The following is a 15,655-nucleotide window of genomic DNA, read 5'->3' on the forward strand; positions in this document are numbered from 1 at the left end:
TACAATCTAGTTCCAATTGGCTCGTGGATAAACGCCAGAAAAGGATTTAAATTTGTATTTCTCTCTCTCTCTCTCTCTCTCTCTCTCTCTCTCTCTGAGAAACATACAGAATAAAGGCTAAAATATAACTTGGTTTTGATAAAACATTTTGATCATATCCTTTCCAATGCTAAATGTTTGCATTGTCTTTGTCCTCCACCCACTGAACTACACAATGCAAATTATACACAGCTGCTCACTCAGTAAAAACAAGTCCAAATCTGAATGATCAAACACACATCTGGAGACAAAAATCACAAACAAAAGTCAGATTTATAATTTAACAGTAACTGAAAAGTTGTATTATTTTATTGTTAACGAAGGTTAGTTAGTCACAAAACACAACTTTTGGCTGGATATCTCTACATTCCAATGCTCTTGTGAAAAAAAAGTTTCATAATCTGTACTGGCATTTTATATTTTGATCAGTTCATGCACTCCCTGGGAATCAAACCCTTGACCTTGGCATTGTTAGTGCCATGATCTACTATTAAGATACAAGAATTTTATCCAGAATCGCAGCTTAAATCATGAATACACCACAATTAAAACTGATGGAACACTGAGCGTTGGCAGTCATTTTCAGAAACTTAATCTACCTCCCAAAGGTCAAAACATTTTAAAACCTGGACCAGGACGGATTTTTGGATATCTCTACATTCCAATGCTCTTGTGAAAAAAAAGTTTCATAATCTGTACTGGCATTTTATATTTTGATCAGTTCATGCACTCCCTGGGAATCAAACCCTTGACCTTGGCATTGTTAGTGCCATGATCTACTATTAAGATACAAGAATTTTATCCAGAATCGCAGCTTAAATCATGAATACACCACAATTAAAACTGATGGAACACTGAGCGTTGGCAGTCATTTTCAGAAACTTAATCTACCTCCCAAAGGTCAAAACATTTTAAAACCTGGACCAGGACGGATTTTTGGAATGGTCCAGACTGTGAAAATTAGCCTGCTTGAAAAACCAACAAACAAACTGATGGCTGAATAAAGATAGGTTTAGAGATTGCACTCACACAGTCATTTTTAGCTCAAGAAAATAAGTATTCTAAAAAAAATCAGACTAATTTCCCATGGGCTTTTTAAGATTGTACTGATTTCCACTCCCCCCTCCAAAAGTCTGTAAATTACACTTTTTAAATTTTCTGATATTTTGAGATTAACCAATTTTATCCAGAAGGGGTTTTTAGATATTTCAACTAATAACAAGACAAAATTACAGGAACTGGACTAAAGTTCAGTGTAAGACAGATACAAATGTACTTTTGGGAACACACACATCAAAGTTCTCACAGCCAGGAAAGTCATATTTCTATAAAGGTACCCAGTAATAGGTACGTTTTGTTCATCTATGAGCTGAAAACAGTCCCAAAGGCATGCCAGAGATAAAAGCAAGCGAGTCTCCCAGTGCTTCAATCATCATTTCATTTAGAAAAGAAGATGCCATTCTGTCATGCTCTGGAAATTTGATTTGTTTTATGTTTACGCAACTGTGAGCACAAAGTAAAATGCATCTAAATAATGCAAGACGGTTCTCAAAGCTGCAATGTCAAGTTGTTCAAGATGCTAAGACAGATGTGCCCACATTTCTGCTTCACAAATAATATTTTACACAAAAACTGAAATCCTATTATCATTTATGCATTCTTGAATTGTTGAAAAACTTCTAAGATGTTCTTTCTTTCCTTGAAAACACTAAAGGAGAAATTTGGAGTGTTGCTTGTGAGTTCAAACTCTAGTGAACTTGACAACCATATAAATTTGATTTGTAAAAATGCATGACCTGAATGAACTAATTCATTGAAAATGGCTCAAAAGAACAAATGATTTACAAATAGGACCTCATAACTTCCTCATGAATACAGTTATGCCAGATGTCATGACACAAGTTTCATTTTTGGGTAAACCACCCCTTTAAAATAAGTCCAGAAGCATACTTTCCACACTGTTTGAATGGGGTTGCCTCATCCGGAGTCTCTTTGACATCACAGAGATGTCTCATGAAGAGACTCACAAAGTGCTGGAAGCCTGGAGGCGGTACAGTTTTAACAAGAACATGTGGGTCTGCTCGCCTGCACACAGACGCAACGTGTAATTTAAAACCAGGCACAAGCTTGGGGGCTGCACTGAGCCTCATGCACACATATGCTCATGCACATAGACACATACAGTCAGACTGAACGGCACGCTGAGTTCAAGAATCCAGCGCTGCACAAAGCTCATGACAAGACTTAAAGATCAGCTTACGGGACATATCCAGATTGGATGAGATTTTGGATGCATTTCCCTGTGCACAGGTATCTGAGGACTTCCATTATGCATGTGCATGTTTGCATGTGTGTGAGTAAATCTTTCTAGGAATGCCAGTGCAGATGGATGTACATTAAGTCGTGCACTCTTGACTCGGCTGCAGTTTCGTAACTGCATGTTTCCTGCAATCTTAATTTTGGCACGGATTCGACTGGAGACAGTTTGTGTGAAAAGCAACTGTTTAGCAATTGTGTCTCTACTCAAGATACACTGTCAAACCCCACATGCTGGTTCAGGAAAGTAGAACAAATTAGGGGAGCAAGACTGGGTGATTATTCTGAAATGCATGTTTGTGGTCTTCTTTAAAAAAAATAAGAAAAGCCTGGATAGGAAAGTATAGATGATGAGAAGTGAGTCCGGAGGTTCATCTGCTTAAATATTGTGCTGATAAGGGTTCTTACTTAAAAATATAGGTTTAATTCAGGAAAAGATTTTTCCACCCTGTGAGGCAAGTTCAAATGGTTTTAATTAAGCACTGCTGGCCATGTAAGCATGCTCTCTCACACACATACACACACTGATAAATGGGTTTATACGTTGAGTGTATCGGAGGGGGGGGGGGGTAAATTCTTGTCAATATCTCTTACATTAATGATTTTACTTTGGACCTGAAATAATCAGGAGAAGTCTTTCGGACATACTGGGTGACCTGAAATGTGGGTGGCATAAAAAAAAAAATTAAATAAAATAAAGTTGAAAAGAAAATACACACTCCCCCTTTTCATGTTAGACAATGAACAATGTCTGCGTTCTGCTCCATTTCCCATTGACGTTTTCCATCCCTTGGTACTTCTTTCTTTTTGTTATTGTAGTAAAGCAAGGCCGTGGCATCCAGGGACTCACATAAGGACTGCGTTATGCTGATTCATTCACCTGAAGTGCTGACTGCTTCCTGTTAATGTCCGCTCCAGTAGCAGAGATTATATATCCCAGGCAGATCTGCACACAGACTACCTTTATACCTGGGATTAACATTGTGATACTGTTATTGGATCACACTTGGATGCTGTTATTATTTTTCAAGCGAATGCCCGAAATACATAGGCTAATTCACAATAATAATAGACTTTAACTAGCATTAACTAATCAAACCTTATAGTAAAGTGTAAAGTGTTACAATTACTTGTTAATAAAGTAGGCTATGTTCACAAAAACACTGCTTTCTCCGTGTCAAACGTGGCTGCTTGTCAAGCATGAAGTTCTATTTAAATTCTGAATAAAACCAAAGACTTGTTTCCTTTAAATGTATTAAAAACTGCCACTCATTCATCATGATCTAACAAAGTAAAAAAAAAAAAATAATAATACAATGAAGATGACTACACTTTTAATTAAATGTCTTTGTTAGAAAAAAGTTACAAGCATGATAGAACCCAAACACTGGACAGAAAACTGAGCGGTGATTGCGTGGATTTCCAACCCAAACACCTCTGATTGGCCATTGCGTATTAGAAGTCAACAAACATGTCTGTGATTGGCTACATTGCTCACCTCTGTGAAAATGTATTGTAAAATGATTTGATGCTTTCCAAAGATGATACACTGGATTGTTTGCCAAATCTATTTCGTTATGCTATTATTACAAAGAGGTTTTGAGCAGCCATTGTCCTGGTGCATGATATACGCTACTAGATATTGAACCTATTCCATTGGCATAACATCAAGTGCTACAAGTCTGTGACAAGAAAAAAACATTAAAAAATGGACCAGTGATTATCACACAGCATGTTCACAGGATGTCATTGTCCTGCTGTTCTATCACTGGAAACAGAGAACATGCAACAGGTCCTGCTAATACAATTTCTACAATTTAATTGCATGATACATCTGTGAAAATAGTTGCAAAGAATCGTGACTACAGACTGGAAGAGTGTTGCCTGTCAGAGGTACAAGTCATGCCAAGACCTGATGTACAGGAAAGCCCAGAAGGCCCAAATTCCAAGACTGAATTACTGATTTTCACTGATATCTGATAATGAGGAGGACCAATGAGAGCTAGCGCTGTGAATTGTTCACAGCAGCCTCACTACAAACAGAATTATCATTCTGGTTGCAGAACGAGTACAGCATACCTGTTCAAGTTAAGAGTGTTTTCAGCACTGCCATTTCACCTCACTCTTGTTTCTCCTGTTAGTGAATTAAAAGTGTGCTTTAAATAACAAACTGTTGTCTCATAGAAGAGGGCTGAATAATGAATAATATATGTCTGTCAACATTCCTGTTCATCTTAATTCACATGCCGGACTACTCAAACAAATAGCACAGTGTTTTGAAAGTGCTACAGATACACAGTCCTTATATTTTTTAAGAAGTCACTCAACAAATGGCTTATAAATGTCTCTGCACTCTTAAATGGGAACAGTGACTCAGGGCAAGTCTATGCGAGGTCATTAAAATGCCAATGCATGATCAAACTGAGAAAAAAACATGTTGGAAAAATGAAGAGGGCTTATTTGTGATTGTTATTAAATAGTAAAATGCAGCGTGTCTTCCAGCAAGGCAAATATTGGCTTAGCGGGGTGTGGGCTCATAAAAATGATTATGCCAGAAATCAGATTGTAATTCATTCTGTTTTTATGCAATCACTGGGGAAAGCGGTCATCCAGATATGTTTTTAATTATAGTTAGAACAGTACACTGCACTGATCCTTGACATACGGTTATGAAAGTTTAAGAAGTTTTTCTACACCAAGTCAGGAACAATTTATGATGGACTATTACATTATTAAAAAAAGACGGAAATGCAGCCATGACACAAAGTGGATGCCAAATGTGCATTCATTTCAATAATTCAATGCGTATTCTACTCAGTATCACGGTTACAAATGGATTTGTTCTTATAATGCATTTATTTCAAGATCTATTTTTTATGGTCTACTGTTACTAACTTGGAAAGAATGTGGCAAAGTGATAGAGATGGTAGGTCAACAAACCTGGAACTATTTCACAGCAGTGCTGCTACAGAAAACACCTTGTGACTTCTGTCAGCCCATCAATATAAAGAATTCAACATTTCCAAAGATAATGAATTCCTTGGTTAATGTTTGCCACAGGTGAGGATTTGTAAGCAGCACAATAGATTTAAGGGATGATGTAATAGGACTGCCACATACAGTACAGACCAAAAGTTTGGACACACCTTCTCATTCAAAGAGTTTTCTTTATTTTCATGACTATGAAAATTGTAGAGTCACACTGAAGGCATCAAGGGCTATTTGACCAAGAAGGAGAGTGATGATGACCTGGCCTCCACAGTCACCGGACCTGAACCCAATCGAGATGGTTTAGGGGTGAGCTGGACCGCAGACAGAAGGCCAAAGGGCCAACAAGTGCTAAGCATCTCTCGGGGAACTCCTTCAAGACTGTTGAAGACCATTTCAGGTGAATACCTCTTGAAGCTCATCAAGAGAATGCCAAGAGTGTGCAAAGCAGAAATCAAAGCAAAAGGTGGCTACTCTGAAGAACCTAGAATATGACATATTTTCAGTTGTTTCACACTTTTTTTGTTATGTATATAATTCCATATATAATTCCACATGTGTTAATTCATAGTTTTGATGCATTCAGTGTGAATCTACAATTTTCATAGTACAAACTTTTGGTCTGTACTATATATGTGTGTAAAAAAATGCTCCAAACTTCATGTCAATGTCAGTGTGTTGTTACTAACTTTAACTGTTCTAGGTTTTAATGCTTATAGATAAACTATATAAACGTTTTAATATTGTATATGTTTTAGAAGGGAACACAAACTTGTATGCTGTGAACTGAACTTGCATTAAACCTTCAACATTCCTGTGTATGTCCTTTCTCTCTCTGTTTTGGAATGCAGCTCTTGGTAGTGCAGCTATTTACATTTTGTTTGCCTTTTCTCAGGGACGGCAGCTGTGCACCCTCAGTCTGACTAAAGCAAGCTCTCGGTTTATCGAGGTAACGCTGAGACTCAACTTGACTGGTTAACCTATGCCATGCGGCTGCTGTGCGGTCTGCTGCTGCTGCTGTGCCTGGTAGTCTGGGCAGCGGAGGCACGAAAGGGTGGAAAGGGACGCCGGGTGCGGAGTCGAAACCGGTCAAACACCATCAAGCGGTTTGCTCCAGACTGCAAGGAAAGTACAGTCAATGGAGAAAAGTTCTTTGACTGCCAAGAGCGTCATCTGACAGCCGTCCTACTGGGCTGGCCGGAGGACATTCACCACCTGCTGCTGGCACGGAACAGGATCCAGGTGCTGCGAGACAACACCTTCAGTCACTTCCGAAACCTAAGGAGTCTGGATCTCCAACAGAACGAAATCTCCCGCATAGATGAGGGAGCGTTCGACGGCCTGAGCAGACTCACCACTTTACTGCTGCAGCACAACCGTCTGAGTGTGGCGAGCGAAGGCATGCTGATCCCCATGCCGCAACTCAAGTACTTGCGACTCTATGACAATCCCTGGAGGTGTGACTGCCAGCTGGATAGCCTGGTCAGGTTCATACAAGTACCCAGTAACCGTAACATTGGCAATTACGCACAGTGTGCTGAGCCCATGGAATTCTCAGGGAGGAAACTGAAGAAGCTGGACGCAGAGCTGCTGTGCTCTCCTCAGCAGAAAAATCAAACCCTACCAGCTCCACAAAAAAAGTCTGAAGCGACCGCTCTATGCCACACCTACATCCACCCTGTGACCCGTATGGACTGCAGTAACAGAGGTGAGAAAGCTATTAATTGGGTTCTCTTGCAGTGGGGCATTTGGGAAGAGGTGGGAGTGAATTACTGTAAGTTGTGGCTGTTAAGAAACAGAACACATTACCCTTTTCTGGAAAATCCAGTGATTCACAATTGACTTGGCAAACTATGGTGACTATAATGGTTACTGCTTTGGTGCTTTGGTTCTCAAATCAGAAATCAGAAATCAGAAATGAAATTCTCAAAACTACTCTGAAATATCCACTACTTCTGACAGTGGATATTTCGTCTACATTGGCCTGGCAAATCAACAGTAGCTCTGTGGCCAATGACATTTCGACCACACCTTCTGCTTTTAGTCAAGCTGAAGCCAGCCTCATTCACTTATATGAAGTTGTGAGATGGTTCACATGACTCTAAATCCATGTTGGATTCCAAGAGAATATATAGGATGTGATGTAGATGAGAACTGTTGGCCGACTGACTGAACATCAGGAGGTGTAGACATATTGTGCACATCAATTCCTCATACAGCATGCTGCATGCTGCATGCAAAAGCAAAGCTCTGTCTAAGGGGTGTTTCCTGTGCTTCCCATTATAATTTTGTATTTTGCCTTTGTGCCCTTATTTATTGTCTATATCACAATGACGTTGTTAGGTTTTTGATTATGCACATTTATCTGCAATATCCTACATTATCAGTTGCTAATGTCATGTTGCTCAAAATGTATTATATAGTTTTCTGTGCAACAGTCTTACTGCTCAAAACATAGTCTTTAGTTCATCGTATAAGTCATTAAATGCAAAATGGTTAATCTAGTTGTCATAAACTGCCAAGCAAATTTCTTTTTTTTTTCTTCTTTTTTACACATTATTATTAGACTTGTAAATTTGGCATGAATTGTGCAAGTGTATCTTGACTAATGAAGAGAATGAAGTTCAACCAATGATCAGCCATTTCTCTGAAATAGCTTCAAGGTTCATCTCATGAATCTTCAGTTGGAAAGCTTATACTGTATAGACAGAGGACAACGCAAGAGTTACAAATTCTGAAAATGGACTTATTTTCATCTTTGTGCCCATATTTCTTTTTCCTTTTCTATATCACAATGACATTGTAAAGGTTTTTTGTTGATTGTTATTTTTTGGGTCAGACCAATAGTAAAAGTGTAACTGGGAATTCTATCCAGTCTCTTTCAGTCAATAGCCCACATACAGTAATGTGTGAAAATGTGTACGTTTGGCATACATAAGCATATGGCATACTGTTCAATACAGGAACTGTCATCCAAAACAGTTTCCATAGTTTACATTAAAACATCCCTCCAGACTGTTATATTGACAACATGACTAAGCAATTTGACTGTCTTATCCGTAAACTATGACACAAGGACTTTTCATTCTGATGACACTGATATGTTCATTGACATAATACTTACTTTTGAGAGATGAACTAAAGCTTTTAAGTAAATTACAGGCTTTTGCAGGTAATCCATTGTGTGGTGCTGTTTGTACGATTTGTTTTGAGAAATGCACATACTTCTTTGCAAATTGTAAGGATGATTTGAGAAATGCACCTAAGAGACTGAGAAAAACTGTAAGACAGATTGAGCAATATTTGTCTGACTTTGTGACCTCAGCAGAACTATCATGAACAATTCGGTCCACTAAACTGATTCTACTGACTGAAGGAGATCTCACTTGGTACTTTATTCAGTGATTAGTATTCTTACTAAAACAAGTAAAAACTTTAAAAAAGGAGGCTGCCAAATGAAATACTATTAAATCTAACAGAAAGATGACAACAAGGTTAGCTCGGAAATCTGTGGTTTCTTTTCAGCAAATTGCACTTTTGAAGTGGTTTCTCTGCCGTAAACCAGTTGGGGAAAACTGTCATTTATTTCACAATAAGCATTCGCACAATAAGTAATGCTTTCCTCAAATCCCTAGACACTTCCTTTTAGTTGTGTAAAGCTGCTTTTCATCTGAACTGTTAAGAAACAATACACTATATGCTGAAACATTGTGTCCGTTTGTGGGGAAAATTATTATAAAAAAGGAAAACAATATTTAAGTTCATACTGTAGGCATAGACAGACAGACAGACAGACAGACAGACAGACAGACAGACAGACAGACAGACAGATAGATAGATAGATAGATAGATAGATAGATAGATAGATAGATAGATAGATAGATTAGAGTGGAACAAATATCTGGAAATATGAAATGTAAGATGCAGAGAACTAGCAGAAAGGGAACGAGTATCTTTCCAGCTTCAACATCTGCAGCCTTTTCTCAAGAGAGACATTAATATCTTATTTAGACTGTTATCAAGAAAACATCAATTTTCTCAATCTTGAATCTCAGTATTATATTTCAAAAGGCTGTTTGCAAAACAAAATTGCAAAATTCTCATAAATAAGATCCCTTTGTGAATCCGTTCCCTAAAAATGATCTTCCAAAAGCAAAGGAAATACCACATTACTACGGCTATACATGCAAATCTCCATGGGAATCCAAGGACTGTGCTGCTGTGTCTTATGTATATCTTATAGTTTTTTAGGAAATGACTTAGGACAAGAGTTTTTTTTTTTTTTTTCTGGTGAAGAGATGGCTGTAAGATATGACAAAGAAAGTGTCATTCAAATTTCACTCGAGAAAGACGGATATGATTCTGCCTTTAACTATGAAAGAACTCTTTGTCAGTAATCTTTTTTTTTTTTTTCTTTTCTCTGGAGCCCTCAGTTTCAATCTACTGTACATCAATTTTGAGTCATCCATCTTGATATGCAAGTTTCGTAGTTTCAGAAAACTACATAAATGTACTCAGACATCCATAACATCACGAGAAACACTCCTAGTCCAAAGACCAAGTCACCAGGGTTAGATGAGGCAAGCAAGACCCATGTAATAAACCAGTCAATATGAAATAATTGAAATCAGTCAGTGGGATTTGGACTTCTCCACTCCACTTCTCCACAGAAATAGTGAGTAAGCAGTCTGGAGCTGAGGGAGGCTTCTGAATCACTCTGTCAAACACACACACACACACACAAAAACACCCTTTTGTAACATTACATGATCTGTTCCTGGGACCTAAGGGATAAATGGCTATTTATTCTGCCAGCATTAAATCGCAAGAAAGTCCATGAAGGAATCCTATGGCAAGAGCAGGATACGAAAAGCCAAGTATTAGCGATCTCAGCTTCTGGGAAGGCTTTTCCCTGAATTTGTTACAAGAATAACGGCACGTTTATTTCTTTAGGTGCAATTCAGACGCCTCCAGATCCCATAGACACTGTCAAATAGTCTAAAATCTACCCTATAGCATTAACTGCGGCTCAAAGCTGTGTTTATATATGTGGCAGATCAAAAGCAAAATGTAAACAATCTATTATTGAGGGCTCTCTGGGGTCTAAAACAGTTGCTCTGGCAGGTCAAAGCAGGAAGTGCAGCTGTATCTGTTCTACAAGCCGCATTTCTTTCGCACATGTCAAGTCCCACGATAACATTTCATATCAGAGTTTCGAGTGTTACTGGCAAACGTGTGCTATGTGTACAGTTTAAAAAGCTCTCTCCTTTTTTATAAATATATAAATCTAGGCATGGTTTGCTGGAGCCATCCACAGTGTTGCAATTTTGAGTGTCTAAATAAATAGAGTGATTACTGTCGCAACTTGCTTTGTGTATAATTTAAGATCCACATACAGATACGAGTTAGTTTGAATGTCATTATCAGTAAGTGTCTGAGAAAATGACTTTGGGAGACCACCTACGAGGACAATTGTCATGGCAGAATTTTCCATGTATGGTTAGCCTGCTGGAAATCACCTGGAAATACAGAAGCCCATCAAAGTGTTTTGCGAGCTCTTGGACAGTTTTGTCCTACACAACATTCCCTTGGGAATCAAAATAACTCATAACGAAGCAGCATCCGTTGCAGAATGCACTGTCAATCAAACATGTAATTGTGCAAATTACAAAGGTACCTTTTCCAATAAACCTACATAATTACAGTCATTCAACTCTCTCTTCCGTAGACCTTAAAACTGTGCCGGCTGACATCCCGCTGGATATTGTGACATTGGACTTATCCAGAAACAACATCAAGCAGCTGAGACCAAAGGCATTTGAAAATGTTAAAGACCTCAAGCTCTTGAACCTGAGCGGAAACAGTCTGGAAAACATCAGCAAAGGTAAGCCTGCGGTACACAACCAAATCCTGTCTTCAAGACATTTACTTATTTGACTGCTGAGGAATGAAAGTAGAAAGAGGATGTACAAAATGCAGGAAATGGATGTGTTTGGCACAGCAATATGTGACAAGGAAGGAGTCGCAACAAAAAAGAAGTCTCACATTAAAGTTTTAAAACATCTTGTCAAGCACTGAATGAAAAGACACCACTTTGGGAATTCATGAAAGGTTAACTATAGAAGCCTTTTTTGTTGTTGTTGTTGTTGTTGCCTTTCCATTGCATTTAGAAACCAGGCCACATTCTCTTTGTGAGTGAATAGTGAAGGATTCAACTCTTGCCTCTACATCAGGCTGAAGAGCTTTATGCCCGACAATCATTTGTCAAAAGAATGGGTGGCTGAAAGGACTTAAGAAAACAATGAGGTTTTTAGGGAAGTAATTAAATTATGAGTGTGACTCAACTATTCAGCACAGTTATCAAGAGTTGTTATTGTGGAGAAAGCAGTATAAACAGCAGGATATTAATTTTAAGCCTTTTCCAATTAGAACACAGAGAACGGGGTTCACGGAATAGAATTGCTTATAAAAATGTGTAGCCTATTTCTTGCTGAGCAGACACATTTTGCAGCTTTGGATTTCCTGTAATCTTTCTTCCATGGAATACAAAAGGACTGTTGTAGCCTACTAATGCTAGTGTTGTTAAGAAGTGGGATCTGTAGAAATGAACATTTGGAAATGATCATAATGATGGCTATTATAAAGTGTAACCAAGCCAGAATAGTTAATATTAGGGCCGGGACTCGATTAAAAAAATTAATCTAATTAATTAGAGGCTTTGTAATTAATTAATCGAAATAAATCGCATTTTAATCGCATATAAATATTTGACCTGAGAACAGTGAGAAGTAATTTTTTTCACATGGATTTTTTAGTATACCATTGAATAATTACTGAATACATAAGCTTAAGCAACAAAATATTGTTTATTTTTGTTCAACCAAGTCTAGCAGACCAGTGCAATTTTTGCCATGAAGTGTAGCAATAGCATATTTAGAAACAATTTAGAAATAGTACATTTCAGAAATTCAGGAAGCTTATAGGTGCTGGAACCTTCTGTAAAGTGTTTAAGTAAAAAACAATACTGTCGATTACATTCAGAGCATTGGAAACACTGACTATTAGAAAACATCTCTCTGTTGCTTCAGAGGCCATAACATACTAAGTCCAACTCTCAATAACCTTGGCCAAAACAATATAGAGTTCAACATAAACTGCCAGTTGCACCAACAAAATAATACATAGTTCACGTCCACGCTAGCTGCTATATGTTTTGCGTTGAGATGATACTTGAGGCTCGTCGATGTGCTGCTGCGGTGATATGCGAACGCTAGTTGGTGCTTCAGTATAATCGGTCCGTCGAAACGCATCCAGTGAGAAACGTTCCACGGTGCAAAAATACGTTATTAAAAATGTGGGAATTTTTTTCTGTAATTAATTAATCTTAGTTAACCCGTTATTTTTTGTGAATTTAATTAATCTCAATTAACGTGTTAAAGTCCCGGACCTAGTTAATATATATATTAACACACACACACACACACACACACACACACTTAGGGTCCCAGGGTTGGCTGAGGGTTGGTGGTGGGTCCCTGAACAGTAAAGGTTGAAAATCCCTATTTTAAAGCCATACAATAACTTCAGTGTAAGGATTTCGGTCTTCAAGAAGGGTTGAATCTTTGACTTTCTTTCATTTTATTTCCAGATCCTGCAGATACTGTACAGTCAGTCACCTGTTTGGTTTAAAGCAAATCCATTTCAAATTTCCTTACAAAGTCATTACAAATGGTAAACATTTAATCAAATGCTCACCGTATTCCCCCACTTGCATATTTCTTTTATTAAATCTACCCCAAAAATGCTTCCTCGGAGGTTCATGCACAGAATTTACATTTGTCTTTTTCAAATTAAATTTAAGTGTGCTGTATTTGTATAAGTCTGCTTTACATTTGAATTGCCAATAATAATATAGCGAATATATATATATATATATATATATATATATATATATATATATAGATATATCTATATATCTATATATAGATATATATATAGATATATATATAGATATATATATATATATATATCTATATATATATAGTATAATATAAAACATATTTTCTCTCACCGTTCAGAGAATCACAAACAAAAAACTAAGTATTTACTGATGCTGCAATAATTTACTGCCGCCTTTCTAAACTGCCTAAAAATGCAGTTAACAGTATATAAATATTTAAATAAAATCAAATATATACAATCATATTAATCTATTTTATACATAACAACGCATAACCAGAAACACACTGAATAATCAATTTAATATGGTTTAATTTGTACTTTTTAAATTTAGTCTTCTGAATGTAATGAAATAATGATTTTTTTTTTTTTTTTTTTTTTTTTACTGTCATTTATAGATATTAAAAAAGTTTTGAATGAAATCTGAAAAGAGTCTTTTTTCTGTTTTCTGTAGCTGCCTTTATGGGCCTGCTGTACTTGGGAGAATTGGACCTGTCCAATAACAGCCTGCACTATTTTCAGTATGACGTTTTGGAGGACCTGTACTTCCTGAAGAAACTGTCTCTGGAGGACAACCCCTGGGTTTGTGATTACAACATCCATTACTTGATCTACTGGCTGAAGCACCACCCCGGTGTGTCCCACACAGGTCTGGTGTGCAGTGAACCAGAGGAGTTTCGCGGCTGGCCGGTGGAAAACTACGTCAAGACCTACAACGCAGATTGTCCTAAAGACAATCAACTGGAGGACATAACGGGTCAGGAGCTCACTGCTGAGACAGAAGAGGAGCTGTTAACACAATTGGGGCCAAGACCTTACAGAGTGCCCAAGAAATTTGAGATCATCCGTCTGAATTAAGACGGAAACTGTGATGCTGCTGGGAACAAAATTGTTTTCCCAGCAAACTGTTTGAGAGATTAAAATTTAATATGCTGGCGCAGATTCATTGAGTTCCATCAGAACGTTTACATATTTTTTTTTTTTATGAGAATTTTGTAAATTGAATCTTGATAAATAAAAATACTTTTTTTTAAATTATTATTCACTGATGAGTTTGATGTTTATCCAATATCTATATGCACAAATGCGTCAAAGGATAGTTAATCTAAAAATAAATAGTTTTATATATAGTCATCATTTTCTCATCATTCACATATTTGAGTAGCCCATGTTTTGGTACGCAACAATTTTATTGCATTTAACTAACTCAATCTGTTGCTCCGCCATTACAATATTTGGCCTGAAGAAGCGAATTTTTGTGTTCACTTCTGGATTCAACAACACATAAAATCTGAGTATGTTTTAGGCTCACGTAAGAATAAATACAATTTAATTTTCCCTGCATGGCACCCACAATGGTGTTAAAAACAAGTTGAAGCCCACTTGTTCTCCAACAAGATATAGCACAAAGAGAAACTGTCCTGTCTATAAAGTGGTGATGTGTATATCAACATGAAGCCAGTACTGTGATGCATATGTGAACGTTGGCCATAAGTGACTGAAACATAAGAAAGGCATTTTTCTGAGGGGGGAGGGGAAAGCATAATACCACAGATTTTCTCCAGGGCCGCTTTTTTATCTCCATCCTATCTGAAAAGAAACAGATGCGAGAAGATTACAGGTCTGGAGTTTATGTCACTGCTTTGAGAGAATGCAATGAGAGAAAAATCTGGGGAATTTCAGATGGGGGGGCCATATGGGGACTCCATGCATTTGAGCGAAAACATGGTAGGGAATCAAAGTAAATACATGTATGAAGAGCTCATACTTTTAATTAATAATTGTTTTCAGAAGCACAGATGTTTTCAGCATTAAATCTGAGTGGTGTGATTCGGCGTAACTTCCAGTCCTCTTGAGTTGCCTTAAACATGGAGAAGCGTTGCTCTTCTGCAACTGTCCACGTCTGTCTTGGTTTATTTTCCTCTTTTGAAAGTTATAAAAAGATAACAGATTCAGATACTTGCTTTATCTAAGAGAAACATGTATAATTGCACGAATATGACATCAGTGAAGTTCCTCTTGGAAAGCTTACAAGAAGTTTGAGTGATAAATGCCCCGAGTAAGTGCAAACAGAGGCGCTGGTTTTTATATATATAAAAATCATCATAGTACAGAAAAGGCCAATACACATCTTAAAAGACTTAAATCGTTTTATGAAAACAGGTTATTGTATTAAATGTGCTATAAACCTTTGAGCTTTCCATACATAGCAGAAGGGGAGGGGCTATAATAACTTTCATAACAACCTAAAATTAATTCTCTAGATGGTAGAATTCATAGTGCACAGTGTAAGTGCACAGTGTGTAGAATGTCTTTTTGGACACAACTTAAGTTCCATAGTTTGCTAATATGA

The 15,655-nt window shown here is 37.4% G+C and overlaps 1 protein-coding gene across 1 annotated transcript; it reads left to right on the forward strand.

Moving 5' to 3' along the window:
* Positions 1 to 2,156: 2,156 nt before the first annotated feature.
* On the forward strand, positions 2,157 to 14,337 carry LOC127974075 (leucine-rich repeat-containing protein 17). Its single transcript, XM_052577412.1, has 4 exons — positions 2,157 to 2,349; positions 6,239 to 7,051; positions 11,072 to 11,227; positions 13,757 to 14,337. Exons 2-4 carry the CDS (start codon positions 6,331 to 6,333, stop codon positions 14,158 to 14,160), a joined length of 1,281 nt encoding a protein of 426 aa, XP_052433372.1. The 5' UTR covers positions 2,157 to 2,349; positions 6,239 to 6,330; the 3' UTR covers positions 14,161 to 14,337.
* Positions 14,338 to 15,655: the final 1,318 nt, after the last annotated feature.

This window comes from Carassius gibelio, chromosome A4 (genome assembly GCF_023724105.1).
Source record: "Carassius gibelio isolate Cgi1373 ecotype wild population from Czech Republic chromosome A4, carGib1.2-hapl.c, whole genome shotgun sequence".
Classification (NCBI taxonomy): domain Eukaryota; kingdom Metazoa; phylum Chordata; class Actinopteri; order Cypriniformes; family Cyprinidae; genus Carassius; species Carassius gibelio.